At 44.8% G+C, this 26890-nt stretch overlaps 1 protein-coding gene across 3 annotated transcripts; it reads right to left on the bottom strand.

Moving 5' to 3' along the window:
• Positions 1–270: 270 nt before the first annotated feature.
• celf3a (cugbp, Elav-like family member 3a) lies at positions 271–25418 on the bottom strand. 3 transcript variants are annotated; one of them, XR_011979288.1, is made up of 14 exons: positions 25264–25418; positions 24757–24839; positions 9847–9895; positions 8911–9036; positions 5785–5864; positions 5194–5337; positions 4178–4322; positions 3912–4061; positions 3678–3737; positions 3294–3398; positions 2954–3097; positions 2170–2306; positions 1695–1811; positions 271–507 (listed from the first exon to the last, which is right to left on the bottom strand). XR_011979288.1 is itself a non-coding variant. In XM_072675593.1 (13 exons), the coding sequence occupies exons 1-12, from the start codon at positions 25406–25408 to the stop codon at positions 2179–2181; spliced, it is 1359 nt and encodes a 452-aa protein (XP_072531694.1). In that variant the 5' UTR covers positions 25409–25418; the 3' UTR covers positions 271–507; positions 2170–2178. The 3 variants fall into 3 exon arrangements, 2 of the variants coding, with proteins under 2 accessions (XP_072531694.1, XP_072531695.1); XM_072675593.1 differs by lacking the exon at positions 1695–1811; XM_072675594.1 differs by lacking the exons at positions 1695–1811; positions 24757–24839; positions 25264–25418 and adding an exon at positions 14805–14857.
• Between the last annotated feature and the right edge of the window lie 1472 nt (positions 25419–26890).

The raw sequence follows: 26890 nt of genomic DNA, 5'->3' as shown, positions 1-26890 counted from the left end.
GTTGGTGTGTCGGTTCAGGAGCAGACGGCGCCTCGAAACCGCTAAAAACACCCAAACACACCCAAACACACACAAACACACACAAACACACACACTTTCGAAAAATAGTGTGCATGAAACAAGTGTGCAAGTCTGTGACGTTGCATCGGTAGTGTTTTAGCCAGTGACTAGCTGTACAGAATGTGCCTACAAATAGTTCTCAGTCATATACTGTATACTGATGAGGTTGTAAATGTAGATTAATCTTTTTTTTATTATTATTATTATTTCTTTCTTTTTTATTTTCACCTGAGCCGTGAGCGGCAGGTTAGGTTCATCTGTTAAACGTATATATTTGTTTTGATTTTCTTTCTATCAGGTCTTTGAAACGAGCAGTTGGTCCCGTAATTTGCAGCTGAGGGAAAAAAAAAAGTGTGTTTTTTATATTTGTTTTTTGTTTGTTTGTTTGTTTGTATTTTGTTAACTCTCTCCAAACCAACTTCTTCAGTCCTCTTTTGTTTGTTTGACCTGAGAGAGGGAGAGAAAGAGAGACAAAGGAGAGAGAGAAAGAACAAGGTTTAGGTCACTGGAAATGACTCGCGGCTCGTGAGCAGGGGGACAGGTCATAAACGTGGTGTGTTGGTGGGGCATTGTAGCAGTGAGCTTACCATACGTCCATGCAATTTAAGTACTAAGCCAGTGAATGGGTGTATGGTCAAAAAAGGTGTGTTCAGGTGTTAGTGGCTGTTTCAAGTGGGGCAAATAGTTCTGGCAGGCAAACAAATTTCCAACATGCACCATAGGAATTCTGGGCTGTACGTTCGAATTGATTGGGCTAGCCAGCTAGCAATCAGTGACGTGTTGAGTGGACACGTGAAACTGAACGTCTGCGTGAAAGGTCTGCGGAGAGTTTAGGAGGAAGGCGTGGCTGCAGGTTGTGTGTTTCTTTGTTTGTTTAGTTGTTGTTGTTTTTTTTTTTTTCTCGCTACAAAACCCAGAATTCCTACAGAGGAATGCTGTTCTTTGGTCAGCACAATGCGTCACTTATGTCACCATAACAATCACAAACTGTCACCTCAAACCTCACGTGAGAGGTTTGAGAGATAGTGGATGAATTGGTTCCATCACTCACTCATTCCCTCACTCGCTCGCTCACTCACTCTCGCGCTCACTCAGGTGGTCACTCATTCCCTCACTCGTTGCACGAAACAGCATACCCACTAGCACAAACTTTCTCTTGATCAAATACAACCACACTGGATCCCCCACGGTCACAGTAACTAAAACACCACCAGACTACGCATGGGAATAGTTGTAAGAAATAGTCATGACCAAACAAAACACAGAGGAGACTGATCAAAAACAAAATGCGTCCAAACACTAGAGCATTGGAGGTAGCTAATGGAGGTGGCTTTAAGAGCTGGAATTAGAGTTCGCTTTGGCGTGATTGGCTTCCATTAGCGATTGGAGGTTAGGCTACGTCAAGTTGAGAAAGTTTCAAAAAATGGCAACGTCAGTTATTGATCAGTATTTACAAAACAAAAAGAGAAAGTCACAACGCACCAAACACAGTCCATGGTCACCACGGTAACCCGCCATGCACTCTCAGCATGGAGGATAGAAGACAAAAGGGCCAGAAAACAAAAACTGCTAATGGCAACCATCACAGGCAGGAATATATCGCCACAGCAACCAACACAGGCCAATCAACTTACAACAAACGCTGTGAGAGGAAGGGGAGAGCTTTATTGGTTGCTAGGCCACCGTAGCCATAGCGACGTGGTCTCCACACGAGTTATGATTGGACGGGGCAGCCTTGGGGTGTGGATGAGCTTTTGTTTGTTTGTTTGTTTGTTTGGTTTCAGGAGAGTGAACAATGACACAGCACAAAAACAATAAACGAAAAGGTCAAAATTAATCAACTGGTTATTGCCTGGCTTCTCTTTCACTTCAAGTAAAGCAAAGCAAAGCATTTCTTTAAGGTCTAATTCACAGTTACTTGGCTATGAATGACATCGTTTCCTGTTTACGCTACACAGTTGGCAGGTCATTATGAAAAAGGGCCAAATTTACTTACGTTAAACACTGTAAGCATATACAACCATGTACAACCATTTTTTTTTTTTTTTACTCTTTTTACTTTAAGATAGATTAACAACCCTCCCCATTTCCTCCCCATCTCATCCTCACCTGGCCATCTCAGTATGGACGGTTGGCATCTTTAGGCCTCTTCAGCTGCACTTTTAGTCTCTTCATGCCAATCTGAAAGCCATTCATTGCCTGGATGGCGGTCTGAGCGCTGGCTGGGTTGTCGAAGCTAACGAAACCTGCAAAAGGGAGGGGATGCCGTCCGACAGCATGAGGCAAAACACACAGATCCTGTAGAGTCTTCATTACAAGTAAAAAAAAGAAAAGAAAAGAAAAAATTGCTGTAACAATAAATGCTGTAAATGTTATGATGAAATCTCAACCACTGTGCAAAAGCACTGCGGCTCTGAGCTGTATGACTTTTGACGCTCTCTGTACTGTCTCTGCACTTTATGACCAACCATGGCTTTTTCCAAACAAATTCTGATAGTTGCGGCCTTTATTACACATTGAAACATTATTTTATATATATATATATATTATTTATATTTTAAATATTTTCATGCAGATTACGAAATACAACACAAGCGAGAGGCAGCCAGGTACATAATCAGTCGGGGTTGGTATTAGATGGTGATTATCTTTCTTATTGTGGGTTTTTTAAGAAGGATTGATAGAAGGTTTGTGCAACTGCAAAAGCCTAATGTGACCATGGCTTAAGACCTTTGCACAGTATAAAAGCAAAGACATTTCCCCTTCTCTTACTTTTAGGATTGTAACAGTATCATCCCTTAACATCCATCTGAACTGTGTCATATTTGTTAGGTCTTCTGAATATGCCTTTTATATCTCATCAACTGTTCCTCCTAAATGCTCCCTGACTCACCAAAGCATTTGCTCTGATTGGTCGCACGGTCCACAAAAACCTTGGCTGAGATGACGTTGCCGAAGGGGATAAACATCTGCAGCATTTCAGAGTCGGTGAACTCCTGAGGCAGGTGATAGATGAAGATATTACAGCCCTCTGGACCTGGCAGAACAAGACGACAAGTCGTTATGGCTCAGTAAAACAGGTTCGTCTTTTCTTAATGCTACGTTCATAGAGTAAGACAGTCCAGCATGCGGTACGGAGGAAAACGGCTCCCCTCTCCAGACGTGAAGGAGAGTAAGTAATGAAACCAGGATGTTTGTGGTCCTAGCGGACAGGGATGGAAAGTGACCATTACCTTCTCGCTGCTGCAGCTGCTGTGGCTGCTGCGGTTGCTGAGCAACCAGGGTGGGCTGATGAGGGAATGGCTGACCCACCAATCCATAAGCAGCAGGATATGTTGCTGTGGGTGGAATCACGGCGGGAAACATCAGAAAAACGTTGAACTGCAAGTGTAGTCCATCATATTCATTTTCTTAAGAAAATCTCTTTACAAACAGTGCTGGTTATAGGGTTCTCTTATGTCAGGGATGAGAAATATTCTAATATAGAATATTTAGAATATATAAACAAATGAACCATCCTATACGAATATCAACAACAGCAAAATAACCATAACTGTATAATATCAATGCCCATTCTAATTCAGTGTTGTTTAAATATATATGCCTGTACGCCTCACCAGTGTAATGCTGCATGCCTGTGTATGCCTGCTGGAGTGGGTCCAAAGCAGGACTCTGAGCTGTTAGACACAGAAAACAGAAACCCAACGACAAAACGGACACACACACACACACACCGATAGATAGTTAATAGAAGGCATAACCAGACATAAAAAAAAATCATACAGTAATGTTATATGTTAACAATGTGCTGGACTGTAAATGTCAGTGTTAGAGAGTGGCCTTAGCTTCACCTTGATAAGGGTGGACTCCATTGGTGTACAGTGTTTCAGAGGCTGATTGCCCACTGGGTGGGGCAGGCACGGGCGGGTAACTGTTGACAGCGATTGGGGGAGGCAGAGCAGGCACTGGTGTGGCAGCAATGGCTGGAGGAGTGCTCGTACCTTTAGCACGGCAATTACAAAAAACACAGGTCAATGGAAGTCAAAGTGCTTTTGACTACTTTTCGACTGACAGACCGGAGATTTGTGCCACAGGGTGATCAAAGTGGCAAGCTCACCTGAGGAAGGAGTGATTGATGCGATGGGTGTGGCTATGATGCTGCTGGGGTTCAGAGCGGCCAGCTGCTGCATCTGCACTGCTGCAACTGTTGCCACGGGAGACAGGTATGCAGACTGAGCCACTAAAGCCTGCTGCTGGACAAGCTGAAGAGGGAAGGAAGACGAGAACAGAACAGGACTTTAAAATGTTGCCTAGGGCACTCGCTGTGCTTCTACTATAGTATATTATTAGGGCACAGGCGCTCAGCTAGGGGCAGGGGCAGCTTCTGTAAGATGTGAGATTGGCGTACCGATTAGTGCTATGAAGTAGGGGTGTAGCGGTTCAATAAGCCCATGATTTCCTTCACAACACTGGGTTTATAATTCAATAATCTGTAGGAATTAATCGAAATAATGACTTTAGCCTTGCTGTTTCATAATAAGACTAGAGCTGGGAGGAGTGGATTGCTGATACCATAAATATTAGGATGTCCTTGTTATGAGACCAAGACTTTCTGATGCGTTGCTACACCCCCACTTTGAATGTAGACGCTGTATCATGTTACACCACTGTCTCTTGTACAGATCAGTACTGCCTGTGAATGTACACAAACATACTTAACATACGGCTATCTAGAACAAGGCCAGTGCGCTAGTACTGCTTGTGGATAGACACCTATTTTTATGTACTAATATGCTACAAGGACCGCATTGCCTGTCTGTCAATACTGTAAGGTGCTACACTACAGATTAGTAGTGTCTCTGTCGTCTTACAGCTATAACATGGTACTAGTGAGGACAGGGTGAGTACATGCTGCACTTTAGTGTTTTAGTAAGAGACTCTGTAGGCATACAGTTAGCAGAGTACAGGGTTGGGGCACTCCATCCCTTCCTGTGTGTGGGCACTGTCAAGTAGTACTCCATGTACTCACTGGCTGTTATATTAGTATGGTAGCATGCTAGTACTCACTAGCTTGTATGTGTGTAGGCATTGCTGAGCGGTATTACAGTACCACGTTATTACTCTAGTACTCACTGCTTGTGTGTAAGCATTGTAGGCCCCCAGATGGAGGCTCATGGGGCTGATGACGCCCAGCTGAGAGGCGACCTGCTGCATGCGCCTGATGCCCCTCTCCTTCTCTGTGTCTGCGAACTTCACCACCAGGCTGGAAGAGGCCCCCTGGATGAGATAGTAAAGGGAGGGAGAGAGAAGGTCTTCAGCTTTAAAGCACTGTGCAGCTGAATACAGATACTGGTAGTGTTGTGCTTGAGAGGAAATATTACGGGGGTGAGGCAAACACAAAGCATTCATTCTGCTGATCTGTGTGCGACTGAGTGCTAAATCTGACACTATTCTTTTGTGCTACTTTGCTTTGGTAGGCGGAACTGTGGGATTCACTCTGAATTGTATGCCAACTGTTTAAATCAGGCCCACACTTCATTAATCTGTCAAAAATAACGTCAGTTTAACAGACCCTAAAATAGAACCTTGTGGGACTCCACAAGAGCAAAAATGGAGAATTATGTTTTTTTTGCGCCACAGTGATAATACGTGTATGTATGTATGTATGTATGTATGTATGTATTTTTGTTTGTGCGTGAGTGAGTGAGAGAGAGACTGACTGACCGGTAGAGTGCGGCTGCCATGTAGAGCACTGATGGCTGCCTGAGCCTCTGCGTTGCTCTGGTATTTCACAAATGCACAACCTGTAACACACAGACATCGACTCCATTTATACACACACACAATGCAGAAATACAGTTGGTATAGTGTAGTGGGTAACACCACTGCCCTCCACGGAGCAACAATGGTATACAATTACCCGCTCAGGCAAGAACACCTCGCTAGTCTTTGGGCAAGACTCCTAACACTACATTCTCCTATAGGTATACCTCTGAGACTCGACTGAACTGAGTCACTTTACATTTATGAAGAGCAGAAGCTCTTATTCAAACAGCTCTTCACAGCTATACATGCTAGCAGCTCCACACGCAATGTTCCAGCAGAGCTGTTCCCACACACATGCTGATCAAAAGCCTGCTGGACTGAGCTAGGCGTGGGTTACTGACCATCACTCTGATACCAGCTGGGACACTCTGCACTTGTTGGCGGAGTGTTGTTTGGAAAACCGCCGCTAGCGTGCCATCATTATTTGCTTTGTCAGCGGAATTCACCTCTGTCATATACACTAACAAACAGCAGAATTAATGGAAAGCTGGAGATCGAATCTGGTCTTTTCATGTACACAATATGTCCAAATGTTTGTGGACCTCTTTTCTAATGACTGCATTTAGCTACTTTGAGTCGCTCCCATTGCTGACACAGATGTCCAAATGCACACTAACATAGCTTAGTCTAGTCCAGGAAGAGAAGTACTTGATAGAATAGGACTCTCTGGAGCAGATAAACATAAACCTACTGCCACCATGCCTAATGCCAGGCATGGTCTAGAGGGGTAATAAACCCCCCCCCCCCTTTTTTTTTTGGGATTAGTAGGGAAGCTGGGGTGATGTGGGGTGGTGATTATCCAACATCCTGACCTCACTAATGCTCTTGCTTGTAATCAAATGCTGAATGCAATCAAATCCTCATAGCAATGCCACTCCATAATCTAGTGGAAAGCCTTCCCTGGACAGTAGAGAAAGTTACTCCAACAGAAGCAGGATCAACAAGTTTTTAATACTGTTAATTTGGGAAGAAACAATAATTGAGAAGGTGTCCCGATAGTTCTGTCCATATAGTCCACATCAAAAATAGACCCCTGACATGCGCATTTCTGCTGCGATGGCCCCCGATGCGTACAACGGATGTGAGAGGCTACACTGATTAATATTGGAGCATATGGCTCACTCCATGCCGATTGCCTTGTCTGCTGGAACGGACTTTTACGCAACATTTGTGTTTTGAAAACTGTCATAATACATTAATACACATATGAACGGAAGGCCACATTATGAAACGTTAACAATTTTACAAATGATTTTATTATGCGTTGCTTTATTCATGATAAATGATTCATGATTTAATATCAGAAACTCATGCCTAAAATCTTAGAATGCAAATTTGGAGCCCTATGAGTCCCTCCAGCTCTTACTACAGAACGCTCTCCCACGCTAATGACGTCTGCAAGAGCAGGGCAGCTTTCTGGTCTCGTTCGCATCCGGAAATCACAAAAGTCCATCAACCCACAGTGCCTGTACGCTCGTGCAAGACCTCTCATTCAATGAGACCCAGATTACAATGAGCTACCAAATCGTGCTGAACGTCACACCTTTCCTATGACCTACATACAGCAAACACTGGAACACTGAAGCTTGTTAATGATTTACCACAGCGAGCGCATCATCCGTTCCAGCCCCCCCCCCTCCACACACACATCCATCAAACTGCAGCCTGTGCAGATGCTGTGTGTGACCAGCACCACAAGGCTAAGACATCTTGGCTGTATGAAGAGGTTTACTTCTTTAGATTTGCACTGGAGCTGGACGTCTAGTAGAAGGCTAGTATTCTGTGTGATCTTGACATTAGGGGCCTGTTTACACCTGGCATTAACACGTATTTTGTATCTGGAGAGTATCTGGATCTATGGTACTTTGACCGGATTCTGTTTACACTCATCACTGAAATGCTTTCCCACTGTGACAAGATGAGGACTGATTTTACTGTACAGCATAGTAAGCACACCAACACCTCCTCTTAACAGCTAAGCACCAAGCACCACCTAACCTTCAAACACCACCTCACTGGCAGACTCATATGTGTGGATATGCCACGTCTGCTCTACTGTCTAGGTCCTGCCAGATCTTCATCAATTGTGTAGGCCTTACCCAGAGAGTTAGCATGGTGGGACGCTGGGGAAGTTCCTTATTGTGGATTTTGTGCTGCTCTAGATCTTTACGTTTCCTCTGAGAACAGTCTACAGGTGTATTTTCAAGGGTGCATGTTTAAAGTCTAATGATCAAATGCCCCTCAGAAGTGCTGGCTTCCTGCTCTCCTTGCTGAGCAGCGAGTTAACCAAGTTAACTGGTGAACAGCGTGCGGGTGCTTTGCGTACCGCAGGTCGAGAAGCACCGATTGGTACACAGTGGTATCAGTGGTAACTAATAAAGAGTGATCACAACTACCTGAAACTCTCCAGCACCAGCAAATTCCCTGCTGTCTCCACCTCACAGATTAGCTTCTCCTCGTCTGTTGTCAGCTGGTTTAACTGTGTTTTGATGAAGGGCGGCGTGTTTGTCGGGGAGAATGTATCCAACATCTAAAAACTGAACTGTTGCATCATGCACCGTTGCTCACAACAGGTTTAGATAGCTTCACTATTTCTGGACAGAGCTGTAAAGACTGCTGAACTCAAGAATTCAATGTAGACTTGTTTCACTCCATATTTCATATTTTCAAAAGTTCTAGGTGCATCCTAAGACGTTCACTAGCATGAACCACGAACTATAGCTTCCCTCGCTAATGAGGAATTGGGGAAATTAAAGAGAGCAAAAGTTTGGCTGCTTGTGTTCATTTCACAGCTTGGACACCTGGCTGCTATATTGTTTTAGCTACATTAGCCTTGTAGCTCCGGTGCAAAACTAACGCAAACATGTCAGCCTAGTCAGCTGACCACTCCTGTAAAGATATTTATAGTAGGAATCATAAATAATGCAGTAGATCTGAAGTGAAGTGTGTGTGTGTGTGTGTGTGTGTGTGTGTGTGTGTGTGTGTGTGTGTGTGTGTGTGTGTGTGAGCTGAACGCTTGCTGACCTTTGCTGACTCCGTCTGGCCCTCGGAGCACAGTGCACTCCTCTATACTGCCGAACGGCTCGAACATCTTCCTCACGTCAGCGTCCGACTGCTGCTTCCCTAGCATGCCCACAAACAGCTTCCTGTCTGAAGAGGGAGAGAGCGAGGTAGAGGGGAGAGACAGTGAGGGGAGAGAGAAGGGGAAAGGAGAGTCCGAAGAGAAAAGATGGGCAATCTTGTGATTTATGTTTATATGTTTTTTTTAATAATGGCTTTGAGGTTGCTGCTTCCGACTGATGCAGACATTTTTGATGCAGATGTTTGTCCCATCATCATGGGTTCAATCCCCTCAGCACAATGCTAGCCAGTGTGGGAGCTTGTTAGCTGATGTAACAGAAGTTAAAAGTTAGTGTTAGTGTTCTCCTCCAGGCGTGTTCAGCTGGCGAGTGATGCTGCTCTAGCAGCAGCTGGAAAAGATGCAGTGGAGCTTCGCGTGACTTGGAGGAAGCACATGGTAGCCTTCACCCTCCCAGCACTGGTAGCACTGTGCGATGGAGGGGATTCTGACTAGTGGGCGGGAAGTGGAAATGACTAAATTGGAGAGAAATTAGGCAAAAATCCAAAGAAAGAAAGTGAGGGAGAGAGATCGAGAGAGAAAGACAAAGCAGTGCTGCTGTTTTGGCTGCTTTTCTAGTTTTGACCACTAGAGAGCAGCAGCCAGCTTTCTCTAATAAACTCCATCTGTGTTTGTGTGAAACTAATGTCACGCAGAATAGTGAACCCATTTCCTCTGTGCTTTTCAGTGCGGATTCTTTTGTCACTCAGTTCTTGATTCTGAATGTAGTGCAGCTGGTTGTTCCGACATCAGCCATTTTTCAGGCTGAAAGATGGTGTGTGTGTGTGTGTGTGTGTGTGTGTGTGAGATTGATCAGCTGCTGTGCTTCGTCTGTATCTTACCTCCTCGGCCTTCGCTGTCTGCTGGCTTCACCTGAATGGGCCGGTTCATCTGGAACACACAAAACACACACAATTCACATGTCAATCCTTGATCCTCTCTCCCAGTGTCCGTGTCCGTGTGTGTGTGTGCGCGAGATCTACCGCACAAACACGGCCTGAATATTTGAGGGATGATGCAGACATTTTTTGATCTGCCCATCTGTCTCCGTGTTCCTGTTCCAAAGTGTGTTGCGTATCTGCAGCGTCCTGCTCCTCCTTTTTCACACTCTCTCCATCCTTCTTTAGCACACATTGGGCTGCTATACAGACCCTGCCTCTTACCCACTCACAAACATCATGCATCATTTTAGTGCTCTGTCTCTCTCTCTTTCCCCCTCCATCTCTCTGCTAATCCCTCTCTCTTTCCCCCTCTCTCTCTCTCCCTCGTTCGGATAACACCAGGAAAAAAAGCACACACACACACACACACACACACACACACACACACACACACACACACACACACACAAGCTAGATTAAGGGAGTGATGGGATTAAGTGCGCTCGCCGGCTAATCTGGCTTACAGCCCTTCACCAGATTAAAATGGTGAGAGATTCAGAGCTTGCAAAAGAGAGGAGGAGAGAAAAAAAAAGAGACATGAGGGGGAAAGAGAGAGAGAGAGAGAGAGAGAGAGAGGGGAAATAGACAATAAGAAAGAAAGAATTGTGTATTAAAGCAACACTATGTAACATTTTACCTTAAAATAGCATCTTTAAAATCATTGTGATGCTCCTCTGACTTGTAATAGGGAGAACAGTCTCTCTGTCGTTGCTACTCCGGGTTTGGAACGCAGAACAGCGCTCGCGAGAACTGTGGAGCGCTTCGTAACCCAGTCGAGTCACATTCTCCTACAATCCTGTAACATCACTGTACTACGTCAGTCCGCATGCTTCTCTCACTTTCTGTGCCAGTGCTGTATCTCTCAGCTAGTCCAGAAATGCATGCACATCCTGACTGTAGGGGGAGCCCAGGAGCAATAAATGCCAATTCTCACTTTTATTCTATTTAATTATGTACAAAAACCAAGGCCTTTTTTCCCCGCCCTCAAGTTGCATAAAGGAAAACAAACATTGCCTGAGGTCTACAGCCCTTTAAAATACACTACAGGAGCAAATTCCACACTCCACTGCCTGTCTTCCTCCCTTACTTCTGATTGCTCATATACTAAAGAAAAGGAGAGAGGGGGAGTGAAAGAGGAGAGCAGAGAAGAACAACAGGATAGGAGAGAAAGTGAGGCGAGAAAGAGGAAAGGATAGAAGGAAGAAGAGAAGGATGGGAGGGGGGCAGGACGAGAAGGAAAGACAATAGAAGGCTAAGCTAAGATCAGCCTAATTATGGAGCAGGTGATGGTAGGGATTGAATCATTCACATCATCACTCATCAACAGACTACTGGAACAAATCCTTCATAATAATGAATCATATTAAACATCAGAAAGGGTGGGTTCAAAAAATTTCACCCCTGTTTAGCTAGCATCACATTGAGTGATGGGATGAGGGAGGGCCACTGTGTTCTAGAGGCCAGCTGCGTTCTCCTGACTCCCAGCCCCAAGCAGCTGCTTACTGAACTCGCAATCTCCAGTGATGGGGCCAACACCTCTCAAATAACCCCCTCCCATATGATACTAGCACCATTTGTTATTAAAGGTAAATGTGCATGTATGTGTCAGTGTACTACGTACAGCAAAATGTGTCCTATGCATTTTACCCATCTGTGGTAGTGAACACACACATACACACACACACAGTAGTGAACAAGGGGCATTGAGCACACACACACCCAGAGCGGTGGGCAGCCAACTCCAGTGCCCCGGGAGCAGAGAGGGTGAAGGGCCTTACAGTCATGCTAGAACATAACAAGGACCTTCCCCAAACTCTCCCCACAAAGTGACGTTGGATGGAACTAGGGGGCCAACCCCTGAAATAGAACCCCGTAGCATTATCCCTCCTGCACCAAACTTTACAGTGGGCACAATGCAGTCAGACAGGTAATGTTGATGCTTGACTTGTGTTTAGTAGTGTCTAAACTTAGAGGTATCCAAGTATTCAAACTAGCTGTGGTTATCCTTGGGTAAACAGCAAAGCACTTTTGTAAGTCGCTCTGGATAAGGGCGTCTGCTAAATGCCATAAATGTAAATGTAAACATAAAAGCAAATGCATCAGCTGCTTGGCCATGTGCTGATGTTAATGCCAGAGAAGGTTTGGAGCTCAGAGTCAGCACAGAGCCATGTGCCCCTCAGCACTCTTTATAGTAACTTTACGTGGTCTGTCACTTCATGGCTGAGTTGTTGTGGTTCCATAATGCTTTCATTTTGTAATAATACTACTCATGGTTGAGGAAAGAAGGTCCACCAACTGACTTGTTGTAATGGTGCCTGGCCAGGTGCTTGATTTTATTCACCTATTCACAAAAGGATGGAATGAAAATCCAATGATTAACAGATGTGTCCCAATACTTTTGTCCATATATATATATATGTGTATATATAAGAGAGGGAGAAAGAGAGGAAAAAGATTTTTTCGTATTCGCACAGGCAGAAATCCTTTTAAATTACACATTAATTAACACACACACACACAGGTCAAATACCCAGAGGGCCATTCATCACTGTGACTAATGAAGGATGTTGGATTGATTACTTCAGTCATCTGCGCCACTGTAACATTTCACCGCACCTCGGTGGGTTTGCCTCGGGGTCAGTTCTGATGGGGGGTCTGCGGCCTTTAAAGTCAGCTGCTGCACCTCTGGAGCTGCATTAACATCAGATGCTACAGTTCTGAGAGGGCTACAGCAGCTATTCAGGGGCCTATTAGTAAGGCCTGCGCCACATCATTCCGGCTCCGTGCTGGTTAAATGGCCAGTCACGTGTCGGGAAAATTACTTTTGCGATTCTGTAGCCGAGAGCTGCAGCCTACAAAGGCGCTGAGGGCCTGAAGCCTCTGGAGCGTTTCAGTGTTGTTACTACAAAGCTGCCATTTCTCAGCTGGGCTTTGTGCGAGAAATAACGTGGGACGAGCTGATCTCACACACAGATGATCTCAAAAAGGGGGGGGGGGGGGTTCTGCTCACGCTGGTCACCACTGAGAAAGCCCACGCCCCCCAGCAAAACAAAACCAGAGCGGCCGCCGTGGCTATCTGGAACAGGCGGCTCCATTTAAAACCAATATTAGCGCTTTTGATTCAGCGCCATCTTTCAAATTGAAATTCACTGATAATTTCGAGAGCTGCTCTTTTGTGCCGACGACCAGCTTCCGAGATGATGAAGAGAGGAGGAAGGGATGGAGTGGTTGGGAGGAGGGGGAAAAAAAAAGGAAAAAAAAAAAAAGACAGAAAGAGAGAGAGAGAGAGAGAGAGAGAGAGAGAGAGAGAGAGAGAGAGAGAGGGTACAAAAGGATGAATGTGAGTGAGAGAGAGAGAGATAGAGAGAAAGACGGAGAAAAGGAGAGAAACAGAGAGCGTCATGGCACTGCCACTTCAGGTCGGCACGGCAACCAGACTGCGGTCGCCATGACAACAGGGAGCCGAGCTCTCCAGCAGGTAAACAAGGTTGCCCTGGACAACAGGGGGAGGGATGAGAGAGAGAGAGAGAGAGAGAGAGAGAGAGAGAGAGAGAGAGAGAGAGAAGGGAAGAGAGAGAGAGAGAGAGAGAGAGAGAGAGAGAGAGAGAGAGAGAGAGAGAGAATCAAAACAGGGCAGCAAGAGGAGCGAAGGTGAAAGATAAATGAAAGACAGGAAATTGGATGAGTGAGAGAGGAGAGAGAGAGAGAGAGAGAGAGAGAGAGAGAGAGAGAGAGAGAGAGAGAGAGAGAGAGAGAGAGAGAGAGAGAGAGAGAACGGAAAAAGAAAACAGATATAAAAAGAGAGAGAAAAAGACTTCACTGCCTCAGAGTAACCTGTTGGCTCAAACACACACACACACACACACACACACACACACACACACACACACACACACTTTACATCTCAAAGTGTACATATGGTTAATGCGCACACACACACACACACAGCTCTTAATGACTGAAGATGCACAAGCCATTAACTGTCAACAGGCACATACACTCCCGCACAGAGCGCCGGAGATGGAGTGTTTGTAACATTAACAGACCGCTTCCAGGCTGCCACTCGTACACACACTGCCGTGTTCACTGCCACAAATCATAAACACGTACACACACACACACACATACTTAATCTCTCCTGTGTCCTACGGCAGGAGATTTGACTAGGATTATGGGATATTAAATCCATAGATTATTCAATCAAATCACATTACTTCCCCCTGCCCCCATGCTACACACACACACACACACATCCCGCTGACCTCCAAAGGCTGGATGCCAAATCATGACACACTCTATGACCTAAGGTTTGCTAGGCCTACATCTCTCTCTCTCTCTCTCTCTCTCTCACACACACACACACAAACGCACTTAATACAAATCCCTTACAATACACAGACTGCTACGGTCACTTCATTTATAAACTGCCAACTGCTCTTGTGTGTAAGATACATGCATGCGCGCGCACACACACACACACACACACACACACACACACACACAGTAATAGTAAAACATGTCACTCTGTTTCTTTTGTTTCTGATGCACATGAAGCACTCAGTCGAAAGGGTGCACTCCAAAGGGCAATGACTCAGAACACACACACACACACACACACACACACACACACACACACACACACACACACACACACACGTCCTAGCTTCGGACAAAAAAACGAATGAATATTCCTGAATACAGTGTGAATTTAAATACGCGCTGATATCCGGCACCTTTTCTAATCTGTGGCGAGTTACAACAGGAGACGAGTACAACAGGAAACGCTGCCCTGTATTAAATTCAGTACAAACACAACATCAACTCATCAACCCAACACAGGATCAGAATCAGCAGACTACCTGTTTTCAGAACACGCAAGCTGCCCGATTTACCATTTCGAATACGGCCGAAACGTGCATTTCTTTTTTTCCGTGTGTGTGTGTGTGTGTGTGTGTGTGTGTGTGTGCGCTCACTGTGTAGCTGAACGCTGCTGTGCCGCACATCAAACTGCCCTAGCGTCATCGAGCATGACTCACAGTGCCCAAGTCAGTTAGCTCCTACTTTCCATGCTCCAGTTTATTTGCTGCATGTTCCACATATGTCTTTACTGCTGACTTTAGAGTAGCTGTTGGATGTCATGTCACATGTTGGCTAATAGAAGGTAGAATAGAATATAATAGAAAAGTACTAGTGTAATGCACGAGCCACTAGTGTGCTTCATGTTTTGATTTCAGGGCAACAGTCAGGACGTCCAGTGTCAGGTGCAATGTCAAATCATATGAAATAAAAATTTGCACTGTTCTCAATTTTTCCATGACCTGCTTTTGGTAGATATCTGCTAAATATCAAATATTTCACTCCAAGCCTGGACACACAAGAGTCCACTCTTAAATGTCGTGACATTTTTAAATAATGAACTTCTGGTGAAAAATCCTGGATTTTTTTTACTATCGCAATACTTATTGCAGTAAAAAAACAAATGCAATATCAGTTTTTATTTTTGGGAAAAAAAACACAGGCTGCAAATGTCTGGTAAAAGGTAACATGGGACTCTAGAACTCAATTTTAGCACATTATTTTGTTCAAAGGGGAAAAAAAGGTTTTTTTTTTCATGTCACGCAATTAACGGAGCCTTCTGCCTATAGTAAAACTAAATAGCCAGCACTACTAACCAGCACAGAGTCGGATGCTATTACATTATACAGTCCTGTTCAAACATAAAATTGCCATTTGACATGCTTTTGTTCTAGACCTTTGCTTCCAACACCTGGATAGTGAATCCAGTATTCCAATATTGGCACTTGGAATGGTTAATCATTTACTCCAGTACATCCCCACTAGTACTGGGCGATATGACCTCAATCAATATTGCGATTAATGAAGGTTTTTACCTCGAGGGCGACTAATGAGCAGTTCTAGAAGATGCACGAGGCACTGGGAGTTCTCCTCCATGTTAGGTAGTGAAGGTACTAACAGAATTTACACCGCTTCTGAACGTCAGCTTAGTTTCATTTTCCAGCCCTAGTGACTTTATGGCAAATGTGGTTCTAAATTTGCTGCTGTTCATTCAATTGCTTTAAGGGATTAGGATAAATATGCCTGGACAGGTAGCGATCCCAATTCACTGGATTTGATCCTTAACAGCACTAATGATAACAATAAAATATCGTCAAATTGCTCACGTCTAGCTCAGTGCAGTCCGTGTAGAATATAGTCATCATTATTAATTATTCAGTAATATTAGCAGCTAGTCCAGTTGGTAATTATATGGAAATTATAATCGCCATCAGGGAATTGCCAGCCATGAGGTGAGCCTGTGTAAGGCGGACATGGTGCTTCGCTGAACTGAAGCTGGAACGCAGTACGGTTCGGTGAAATGATTCTGCAGATAATAAACAGTCTGTCTAAATGCACATCATCACTGTAGCATGCACACACAGCCAGAGCTCCTACTGTCAGCACACAGTGGTGCATATATGAACGTGTGAGGGAACTGGCAGGCATGTGTGTCACCCTGCTACTTGCCACAATGTGTAAATTCATGTTGACTTGGGAGTCTTTGTGTGCATGTGTGCAAGTGTGTGTCGACAAAAGCCTAATTCTCACTCTCGCCTTTCTCTTTCCAACCAATTGCCACGCATTGCATCGCTGCCGTTCCCTAGCAACCCAGCATCTCTCGTCCCAGCCGTCTCCTGGCAACAGGACCCGCGACCGTAATCAACCTGCCACCCAACCCCCAATGTCTCTCTCTCTCTCTCTCTCTCTCTCTCTCTTTCTTTCTCCAATCCTTGTTCTGTGTGTGTACGCTACTCCCTTTTCCTGACATCTCTACTGCCACAAAGAGAGCCCCCCCCCCACCCCCACCAACAAACACACAAAGATTAGCTACACATATTCAGTGATCTTCATTTGATCAATGAATTCCCCTTTAATGCTTTAAACAATAGAGCAGCAAAAGAAGGAAGCAAAACAAAGGAAACTGAATGACACACACACATTAGGGTAGTACTGGGCGATATGTCATCTGTACTGGTATACTGGTAGCGGCGTCACAACAACATTGATTTTTAGGTTTAGTAGTACTGATCGATAGTAAGGATTAAATGATGACGCTTTATTGCATTCAGCAGCGCTGTCCCTGGTGCCACACTGTCAGAGATACACTGCGTGGAGTTTTATTGGAACGGGACCAAACAGTCCTGCTCCAACAAGATACGCTACTGTTTCTGCAAACCTGAACCTGCTTCTGATGAACAACAGGCTCATTAAATGCTTAATACACAGTGATCCATCTGGAAATAACCCATAATACATTTGACAGTGATCAATCAAATCAATACCACCCCTGCACTGCATTACAGCTACACAATATGGACCCAATACACAAACACATTAATTAGGGATGGACAGACACAGGAACTGTGGGCCCAATCTCTAATGTCGTCCATATGACGATTGGGACATGCACCTGGATTATCATAATGAAAACCATTTTTTTATGGACTTAAAAAGAATAAAAAAAATGAAAATGCAGATATTTTGACACAGTGACCCTGTGGCACTGCATAAACACGTCGCCTGAGTTTCAAATATCTGTCAAATGTAAAAGATCTGTCCGATTTTAAGCACTGGACTAGGATTTTGGTACCAGCGTGTGAATGTGAAAGTGAAGTCACCTCACTCTCTATGCACGAGCCACAAAATCCCAGAAGACAAGTTAATGCTCGAACCGGTCAATGACCTGAAATCAATTAGCCTTTCCCAAAAGGTGCCCGTCCCCAATAATCAATGAGACTGAAGGGGAAACAAGAAGAGAATGTGACAAAGATCACATAAGTCCCTCGCATTAATGCCAATTAGTCCTTGATGAGCACCAAAAGATGGATTTGGGAGCTGCTCGTTTGTCTGTTTCTCAGAGAGCTCGGACTTCAGTTTGACTAGCGGTGGGTGAAGGCTAGCACGTAACACTGCAATCATAAATCCAGAGCTTAATGCGTACTGTCAAAGACCCAAAGGTGTAATACTGGAGTGTTACATCTGTCCCAATGATCCACAGGACGGCAAAAAAAAACACCCATGGGCTTCAACAGAATAGATCTGGCCCTCTTTGGTTCCGCAAACTGCGTTTGAAGTGCGCTACTATGAGTGAGTACGATAAATAAAGAAATGAATTATGCCAATCATCATTTTTATATGAAGGCATTGATGCCAACAGGGTTATATTTGAGGGTTACCTTCTCGGCCCAGACACATATGGAGAATAAGCAGTTACAAAAACCACTGCACTCATCTTATCTGCCTTTTCAGCCTACAGCAAGGGGTGTTTCAGCCTGGACTGCTTTATGAACATGCCAGGATACAGAGCAGCCAATCAAAACAGAGGGCACTAGCATATATCAGCCACATCAACTAAAACAGACTGTTCAATTCGACAAATAAACCAAAAACAAAAGAGAGGTTGTGAATGGTAACGGATCTCCGACCATGCTGAACAACATTTTGTAAACAAGTGACTAAAGTGGTGCTAACAGGTCATAAATTTAAGCTAGGTTAAAATGTAACAAGTGTTGGGGGGGGGGGGTCTTTAACCAGCTCCAGTCTTTGTAGTTCATCTGCACTTCCCTTTTGTTCATATCCATGATTAAAACCTTTTTTCTAACTCCATTTCTCAAAGAAAAGAGCTAATGCTAATCCCCCCCCCCCCCCTCCTCCCCCCAACACGTCCAAAACAAAAGACGAATGGCCTCCATGCACATTTAAACGAGAAGGCCGAAAAAGTTAACCTGCTTTAATTCCCCACAGCCGCTTCATCATTCGCTGGATATCATGTATTATTGATCACGGACACTTCGTAAAAGTGGACCGTCTCTGACGGACGAGAGCCGGGCAGGATCTTGGCGGGAGCGATCTGTTCGAGAAAATAAATAGAGTACGACTAAACTATCAATCAAAAGGCGCAAAGGGACGATACTGCAGAAGCGTGTGATTAATAACCTCATCATGTGCCAACCGGACGTGACTCATTTCTAGGCTCGCATCTTGACAGAAGGCATTATTAATGTTAATTCCGGTCCAAATGCTGCTTGCTTTGGCAGGTTCCTAACTAAGTGCATTTCTGTTAACTTTCTCAAATAAGAAAGAAAAGAAATGCTGTCCAAGATGATGAGAGGACCCCCAACCCTGTCCTCCCCACCGCTGAAACACTAAGTCCAGTAAAGGAAACCCAACTGGACTGAATGGTTTGGTTGTGCGGATATTTAAGCCTCATTTGATTTCATTATTGTATTAATTTCCTGGTCTCTGGTTGCTAGAACACAAGGACACGTTGTTTCCGAAGACCTATTACAACAATTATTGTGTTCTTGGGAGGGAAAAAAGGGGTCTTTCACTTAAGAATAAATAAATCTTGCTGCCCCTCTGGATGCATGTCTATATCTGATTAAGTTCTACTTTTACTGACTTTAATCATCAAAGACCACGTACACACACACACACACACACATACACCCTAACAGATGTCTGAGTTTAAGCTGATAGATGTTCTCCCTCATCCAAAGCCAGCCCCCCCCCCGCCCGACACACACACACACACGGCCTTGCCCCTCCCCCCCACCACCCGTAGCTCATTATGTCAAATTTTCATTCATTCATTCACTCATTCACCCCCCTCCCTTCCCCCCACTCCCTCTTCACTTATCCCTCCAATTTCTCTTTAATTATACCTCCTTTCACCTCGCTCCCTCGTTCCCTCTCTCCAACCCTTCAACCCCTCATTTATTCCAACAATGGACTCATCTTGTCTCGCTGTGAGTATAGATACTGACACCAACGTACACTTAATCTTACAGTTCTTGCAGTGTAACAATGACATTTGTTTATATATATATATATATATATATATAAATAACTAACATGCTGTTGTTCCAGAAGTACAATATCCATTCTATATATTAACAATAGGTTTATATATAAATAATTTTTTATTTTGGATAAATGGACCAATAGAAATGCAATGAAATGAACCGGAACAAAATCCTTTTCCACTGACTTCCACTGAAAGTTAAAGAAGATTTGCATGACAGATGCCAGGCTGTAGCATGACTGCGATGATATCTATTTCTGCACAAAAGAACATTCTTGCACTTCTGTTCATACGTGCACACACAGACACACACACACACACACACACACACACACACACACACACACACACACACACACACACAGTTAACATATTTATTCCCCCAGGCTGAATATATGGTATCACTAATGATGTCTTATATAAAAAGGATTATAAATAAAAAAAAACAAAAAAAACAAAAAAAAAAAACACACACACTACAACTGTCTGCTCTTATCTACAAAACACACACACACACACACACACACACACACACACAGCATCCCCCCTCTTTCAATCAAAACACCTGCCCTCCCTTCCCCCACAACAAAAGCATGTCACATACGCTCTCAACCACATAGACATCGCAGCGCTTGTGCATGTGCGTGCATACACACACACACACACACACACACACACACACACACACACACACACACACACACACGCACAGACACAGTTAAACTGACCTTACTAGCAGAGCCGTCCATGAGCGGACTGACCTATGAGCATGCTAACACTGTTAAATGTTAATTGAGGCAGATGCTGATGAGAACCATGGCTCTGCTGGAGTTTGTAAACGGGTTTCTGGTCTACCAGCAGAACCAGAGTCCATTCATTCACCCTATACATTACCGCTGACTGTTATTGTGGCACCTGCCTTTGAAGTAGCTACGTCACAGTAGTGTCCAAGTGTTTCATTGTGTGCTGTGAGCATTCTGACCAACCACAGAGAGGGGCCTGGATAAATCAGTTCTGATTGTAATAATGTTCCCTAACTTAAACAACGAAGGCCTTTCTATAACTGCAGCACAGCAAAAAGGTGATGTAATGACAGCAGTATTGTGCTTGTAATACGTGATAAATGGCCTATAAAGGCAAATGATACAGTAGTGTCAAAAACACCAATCAGGAGACAACACAGTGCCATTCCATGCACCCTCACCGGCCACCGTAAGAGCAACAGTCAGAGACACACACACACACACACACACACACACACACACACACATACACACCTACAAACACAAACGCAGGGAGCCATGACCAAAACACCACCACATTTTCATGATGCCCACCCCTAACCCAACCACCAAACCCTTAGCTTAGGCAATCCTGTGTCTCAGTAGAAATATACCTGAGCTTGGCAAGCGGTCACTGTTGGGCAATTGAGCAAGGCCCTTCACGCTCACTTGCTCCCCAGGTGCCAGAGCGATGACGGTGCCCACTGTCTCGAGCACGTGTGCTTACAGTCAACGTGGGTGCGTTTTTAGTGCATAGTGAATGTGGGTGCCTGGTCTTGTCTAGTCCAACTTTCTTTTAATTGGGTTTAGTTAAATGCAAAAGTTTGGTCACCTCTTGTTAAATCGACTATTGCACCCACCACATTTAATGTCTGTCTTTCTTGTTTCTTGAAGGTAGTAAACTGTAGTTATTGCATTAGAATGTATAAGTAGAATATGAATATCATGTTAATTGACTTACTCTAACCCTTCACCTCACCCTTAACTCTTAAATAGAGCTTCAATCCAAAACCTAAACCTAACTCTATACAACTTCACCTGATAGTCTGTTAACACTTCATCAGATCATCGGTAAGAGCTTCAGAGTACCTTCCAATGGAAGTGAAACCAACAATAATAATAATAATAATAATAATAATAATAATAAATACTTTCCATTATTATTTGTTCTCAAGTTTTGTAAGCCAACCTTTATCATTACAATGTAGAATCCTTTGCCATTTTAAATAAGACTTAACTGCATTGAAAACAGCAGCAATCACAGATGCAGCCGGTAAGAGAAAAGCACTGATATAACCCAAATGTCAGTCTACCACGATGCATTTGAGGATTGTGTGTGTGTGTGTGTGTGTGTGTGTGTGTGTGTGTGTGCGTACGCGCCCGATTGTGTTTCAAATGCCGCCTGCCGTTTTGTTGTGCCGTGACCAACAGAGCTACGCAAACACGTTGGGATGGCAACTGGATCCAGGGAACGAGAGATAGCAGAGATGGGCTGAAGATAAGAGGGGGAGACGAGGAAAGGAGAGGAGAACGGCGAGAGAACGAGGGACAGAGCTTCACCCCTCCTCCTCCTCTTCCCTTTGTCCAGTTCCTCTCCTCTCTCTCTCTCTCTCTGTCCACAATCTGTGTGCCTCTCACCTGAAATTAAACATAGGGCCAGGTGCCACTCCAACTATACCATCTGTTCCTCCCCTCCCTTACTCGCTCGCTCACTCACTCACTCACTCTCTTGGTTTTCTCTCCCCCTTTCTTCCCCATCTATTCCCAGGGCTCTTGACTAAACGCTCCCAGGGTGGTTGGCTAAGCGCTTCAATGTATATACATGAGTCTGAAACCTGCCTGAAAGAACTGAGAGTTCGAGAGAGAAAGAGAGCACGAGAGAGAGCGAGAGAGAGAGAGAGAGAGCGAGAGAGAGAGAGCGTGTGCACGAGAGGCAGATAGAGGAGGAGAGGGAAAGGAATTAAAAGGCAGGTTAAAGATGGATGACTCATGCTTTTTTTTGTTGTTGTTGTTGTTGTTGTCGTTGTCGTTTACCCATCCGGCTTACAGTCCCTACCTGAGTCATGCACACTCTCAACACTCAGCGAGGCGCATTGTCATGGCGACTCTATATGACTGACAAAGCAGGGGGGTGTGGCCTACTCCAAGAGGCAGGTGCTGTCAGCCGGTAATAATGCCACACAGCTGGGGTGTGTGCGAGAGAGTGAGAGAGAGAGTGAGAGAGAGAGACTGCTGTTTAGTGTTGGGGGGGGGGTCTTAATAATGTGGTTTTTATTGTAACACAGAAAGCAGGGGGTTGACTTAGGTGATGAGGGTGGACAATTTAGAAGGATGGAGGGATTGAGAGAGAGAGAGGATTTAAAGGAGGGGGAGGGTGCCCACCAGACTCTTTGAAAGGTCATGAAGGTCAGACTACTGTCATGCTAATAATGAGATTTGGAATGGAGCTACAGGGTCTCTAGCAGGGCACGTATACACACACACACACACACACACACACACACGATTGATACTGATTTAGTCATTTGTTAAACAACTAAAAAAACATCAGGTCCAGTGCTTTTTCTGACTGTTTGGAAAGAACAGGCCACAAAATCCATAGAAACTACATGAATCATAAGTCACCCTTCTGATGAACAGTCACAGGACTGTGAGAGGGTCTCTTTGGTGTCATTTTAAGAGGAGAAAACAGCACAATAAGCTTGATCAGGTGTGTAAGGCAATTTTTTAGCATGAAGTACCAACACTCAAGTGAGGTACACTGATGCCAATAATGGAAATGTAATATCGCCCAATACAGTGAGCTAGTTGAAAAAAAAGGGAAGCTGAATTTGACCAGTACGGCCCAGCACTAAAGTACATCTGCTGGCTCAATCCAAGAAAAACTACCCTACGCTGTGCTAGAATTCAGACATCAATGCTCAGATGCTATCTACATCCCTCCATTAGTCAGTCTACAAGCTCTACAAACAGTTGGCTGTCCATAATGTGCTCATCTGTAATCCCCCACTTCTCTGACTCTACCCTCCTCTGTAAATCTCGGCAGGCTCACGGCATCTGCCGGTCCAATGTATGCAAATCACAACCCAATCGCTTCCTTTATCGCTCAGGAACGGCACGTGGACATTCTCCCACTCCGCTTCCCCCTCGTGCCGATTACATTTGCTCAAATCCAATTTGAGGGAACGAGCAAATGCCCTCCTCCTGGTCTTCATTGCCTGCTCCTAACCTACTGGAACACAATGTAGCGGGAAGCTGAGGGTAGCGGCCTCTGGCTGAGAGAGCACAGTCCTATTACAGGAACACTCCAGAATACTACAGAACCATCCACCGCCTCTTCCTCGAATGGAAGCCAACCGCCAGTTGCTTCAGTGGCTGCCAGCTGGCTTCTACTGTAAGTGGGCTTTGACTTAATGGGTTATCTGCTTAAAAAATATTATATTATATTATATATTATATATATATATATATATATATATATATATATATATATATATATATATATATATATATATATAGGTTAAATGGTTCTTCAAATGCAAGGACATCTCCACTATTGTTAGGAAGGTGAAAATCACTGGAGTATTCCAAACCTCCCCGTCTTCCAGGACCCTTAATGTTGGTCTGGAAGGCCACAAGCCAAACAGTCACCGCCATGTTCCTTTAGCCAGTGGGATGATGAATAAGGGAATAGGGGTTGAGTTGAGACAGAGCATAAGGGAGGGAGGGCTTTAAGTGGGGGGGACGCGAGTTTGAAGGTTTTTCGCATTTGCAGGTTGCTCGTTATTGCGCGGATAGAACAGATGGTCGAGCAAGTTAGCTAATCAACAACTTCAGAGAGAGTGCCACGATCACGCATGCCTTCTCAGGGATTATGCTCCTCCTACATCCCTAATTAGAGTCTGGTTGGTTGGCAAAGACTTCCACAGCATCCCTGCCCCCCACCCCCCCCCCCACCTTCCAACAGTACGTCCTATTTGCTGCCATTCAACTCAACAACCTACAGCATTAAAGTTAACGCTCTGGAGCTGCACACTCTGCAGGACATTGAGGAGATGTTTTCATGTTTTGTTTTTTTTTATGGACTATAAGGGGCATTCCATGGCCTCGCTTGTTGCGATTAAGCTTTGACACGAACTGTATAGCAGATTATGAGAAGCCACTCACCCCTGGCAATGTTTTCTGCTCGTGCAATGCATTCTGGGCCTTCAAGGCAGACTCTCTGGCACAGTACGTCAAGAACGCACATCCTGTTGGCAGGGGACAGAACAGAAAATGGAGAACATTAGATATTTATTTCCCTCGTTTAAACTGTGCACACCTGAACTAATGAAAGCTATATATATTCCAGCAGTCCTCTTCAGCACCTCCGACAACTCCTACACCACAGATCAATCAGATTCCCAAAGAACTCCCTATGAATCTGCTCTAGAGCGTCACACAAAAGGTCACTCAACTCTGGTAACGTTGGCGGAAAACCATCCGCCGTGTGCGCCCATGTATTTATAAACTTATTAGATTTCACCACACAAATAGCTACGCCACGGAGAACCCATCCCCTGCTAACGGCCTCTTCGCCCACCCCCCCCCCTCATCTCCCCGTCCCCCTCGTCTCTCCGCTCTCCCCTTGAGACTGCCCGTTCGATAGCATTGTGCCGCCCTTGCTTGATTTACCTTTGTGCATGCCCGTGTACTTGTCCTTGATGACCGTCAGTTCGTAGATCTTGCCGAACTGCTCAAAGATGGGCTTCAGGTCCTTCTCCTCCAGGTTTCTGGGGATCTGGCCGATGAAGAGCTTGATGGCATCTGGCTCCTTCATTGGGACGGACTCGCGGCGCCTGCGGCGGCCGGTCAGAGGAGGCGGAGGGGGAGACGGTCTCCGGAAGAGGGGCTTCCCTCAGCTGGAAGAGGAAGACAAGAAACAAAACAATGAGAGAGAGAAGGGGGGTGTGTGTGTGTGTGTGTGTGTGATGGGGGGGTGGTGGTATAGTGAGAGGCGACCATAGAAGACAGGGACTGAGCTCCAACAGCTGAGTGTTGAGACAGAGAATTAAACAAATAAGAAGCATTCATTTTTTCATATCAACAATTACAACAATAATAATTATTATTACAACAACCACAACAACAACAACATCGGTGAAGCAACACTGCAAATTTAAGTGTCTAATAATAAAAAAAAACTACAAAAAAATCTAACAATTATATAAAAAAATATATGTATGATTTTGGAGTATCTGTATGCAGACATACACACACACTCACACAAAAAAAAAAAAAAACAGCCAATAGGAGAGAGACAAAAGCTCAAATAAGATGGAGGGGAAATGCAGAGCGCAAAACAATGAAAATATCCACTAGGTTTTAATAAACGTGGCTTGCTTGTCTCCTCTGAGCAGCTCTGTGTCTACACTGTAGAGAGGAGAGGAGTGTGGTGAGGGTTGACCTGGCTGCTTCTTTGTTTAATCCCGTATAGATGCGCACACAGCCGTATGTCACGCTCTTTGTCCCACAAGCCCTCTCACAGCCTACGTGACTGAGAGCAACCTCACAGCCCCAGTCGAGCCCCTTTCTAAGCGCGTGTGCTCGGTTAAAGGTGCCGTTGCGTGCCGTCTTACATATGATCCCGGCTCCTTGAAGACAAAACGTGAATCTCTGCTGCTCTTCTCGGTCTCTCTCTCTCTCTCTCTCCTTGGTAATCCTGAGGGGGGTGGATGCTTGGCTTGTTTTCTCGCAGCCTCTCCTCTCTCTCTCTCTCTCTCTCTCTCCCGCTCTCTCTCGGTGTCGTTCGTCCTTTCCGCTGGCGATGATGGTGATGATGATGATATAAGAGAGCTTTGTGGAGATGGAGCCGGTGAGCGAGTGAGCGATAGCCGCGATCTTAGCCGCGGCTCGGTCCGTGTCTTTCAGGCTGTTTACCCGAACGAAGCGCTAGAATAATGAAGCCGACTGACAGGGGGTCAGGACAGGAAAATGCTCGTCCAGCTGGTCTCGGGCTATATGAGCGGTCTGGACACTCTCTCCTCACTGTAGGTACCCCGGTGCTTTGACGTCGTAAGCCGGTGTCTCCCCCCTCTGTCCAGCCCCTATCCTCCCGTAAGGGGGGGGGGGGGTGGAAAAGCAAAGACTCTGCTTAAGGGAGTGTCAACATTTTACCATACACACCCCTAACGCAGCCTGATCGATTTTTATTCCGGTATTAAAACTAACTGGCGGGTAACAATATATTAATACTAAAAAAAATATTAATAATAGGCTACACGCTAACAGTGTTTAGTGTTAGATCAGTAACATTTCTACT

The sequence above is a fragment of the Salminus brasiliensis genome, chromosome 3, assembly GCF_030463535.1.
Source record: "Salminus brasiliensis chromosome 3, fSalBra1.hap2, whole genome shotgun sequence".
Classification (NCBI taxonomy): domain Eukaryota; kingdom Metazoa; phylum Chordata; class Actinopteri; order Characiformes; family Bryconidae; genus Salminus; species Salminus brasiliensis.
Note: the sequence above shows the minus strand (reverse complement) of the source record. Positions and strands in the feature narration are given on the sequence as shown.

Excerpts from the sequence above, each read along its gene's own strand:
- celf3a (XM_072675593.1), bottom strand. The coding sequence starts at position 25,408 with ATGAAGGAGCCAGATGCCATCAAGCTCTTCATCGGCCAGATCCCCAGA. Across the intron at positions 4,062-4,177 it reads ATCAATCACTCCTTCCTCAG|GTACGAGCACTCCTCCAGCC; the intron begins GTGAGCTTGCCA and ends GCCGTGCTAAAG. Across the intron at positions 3,738-3,911 it reads TGGAGTCCACCCTTATCAAG|CTCAGAGTCCTGCTTTGGAC; the intron begins GTGAAGCTAAGG and ends TGTGTCTAACAG.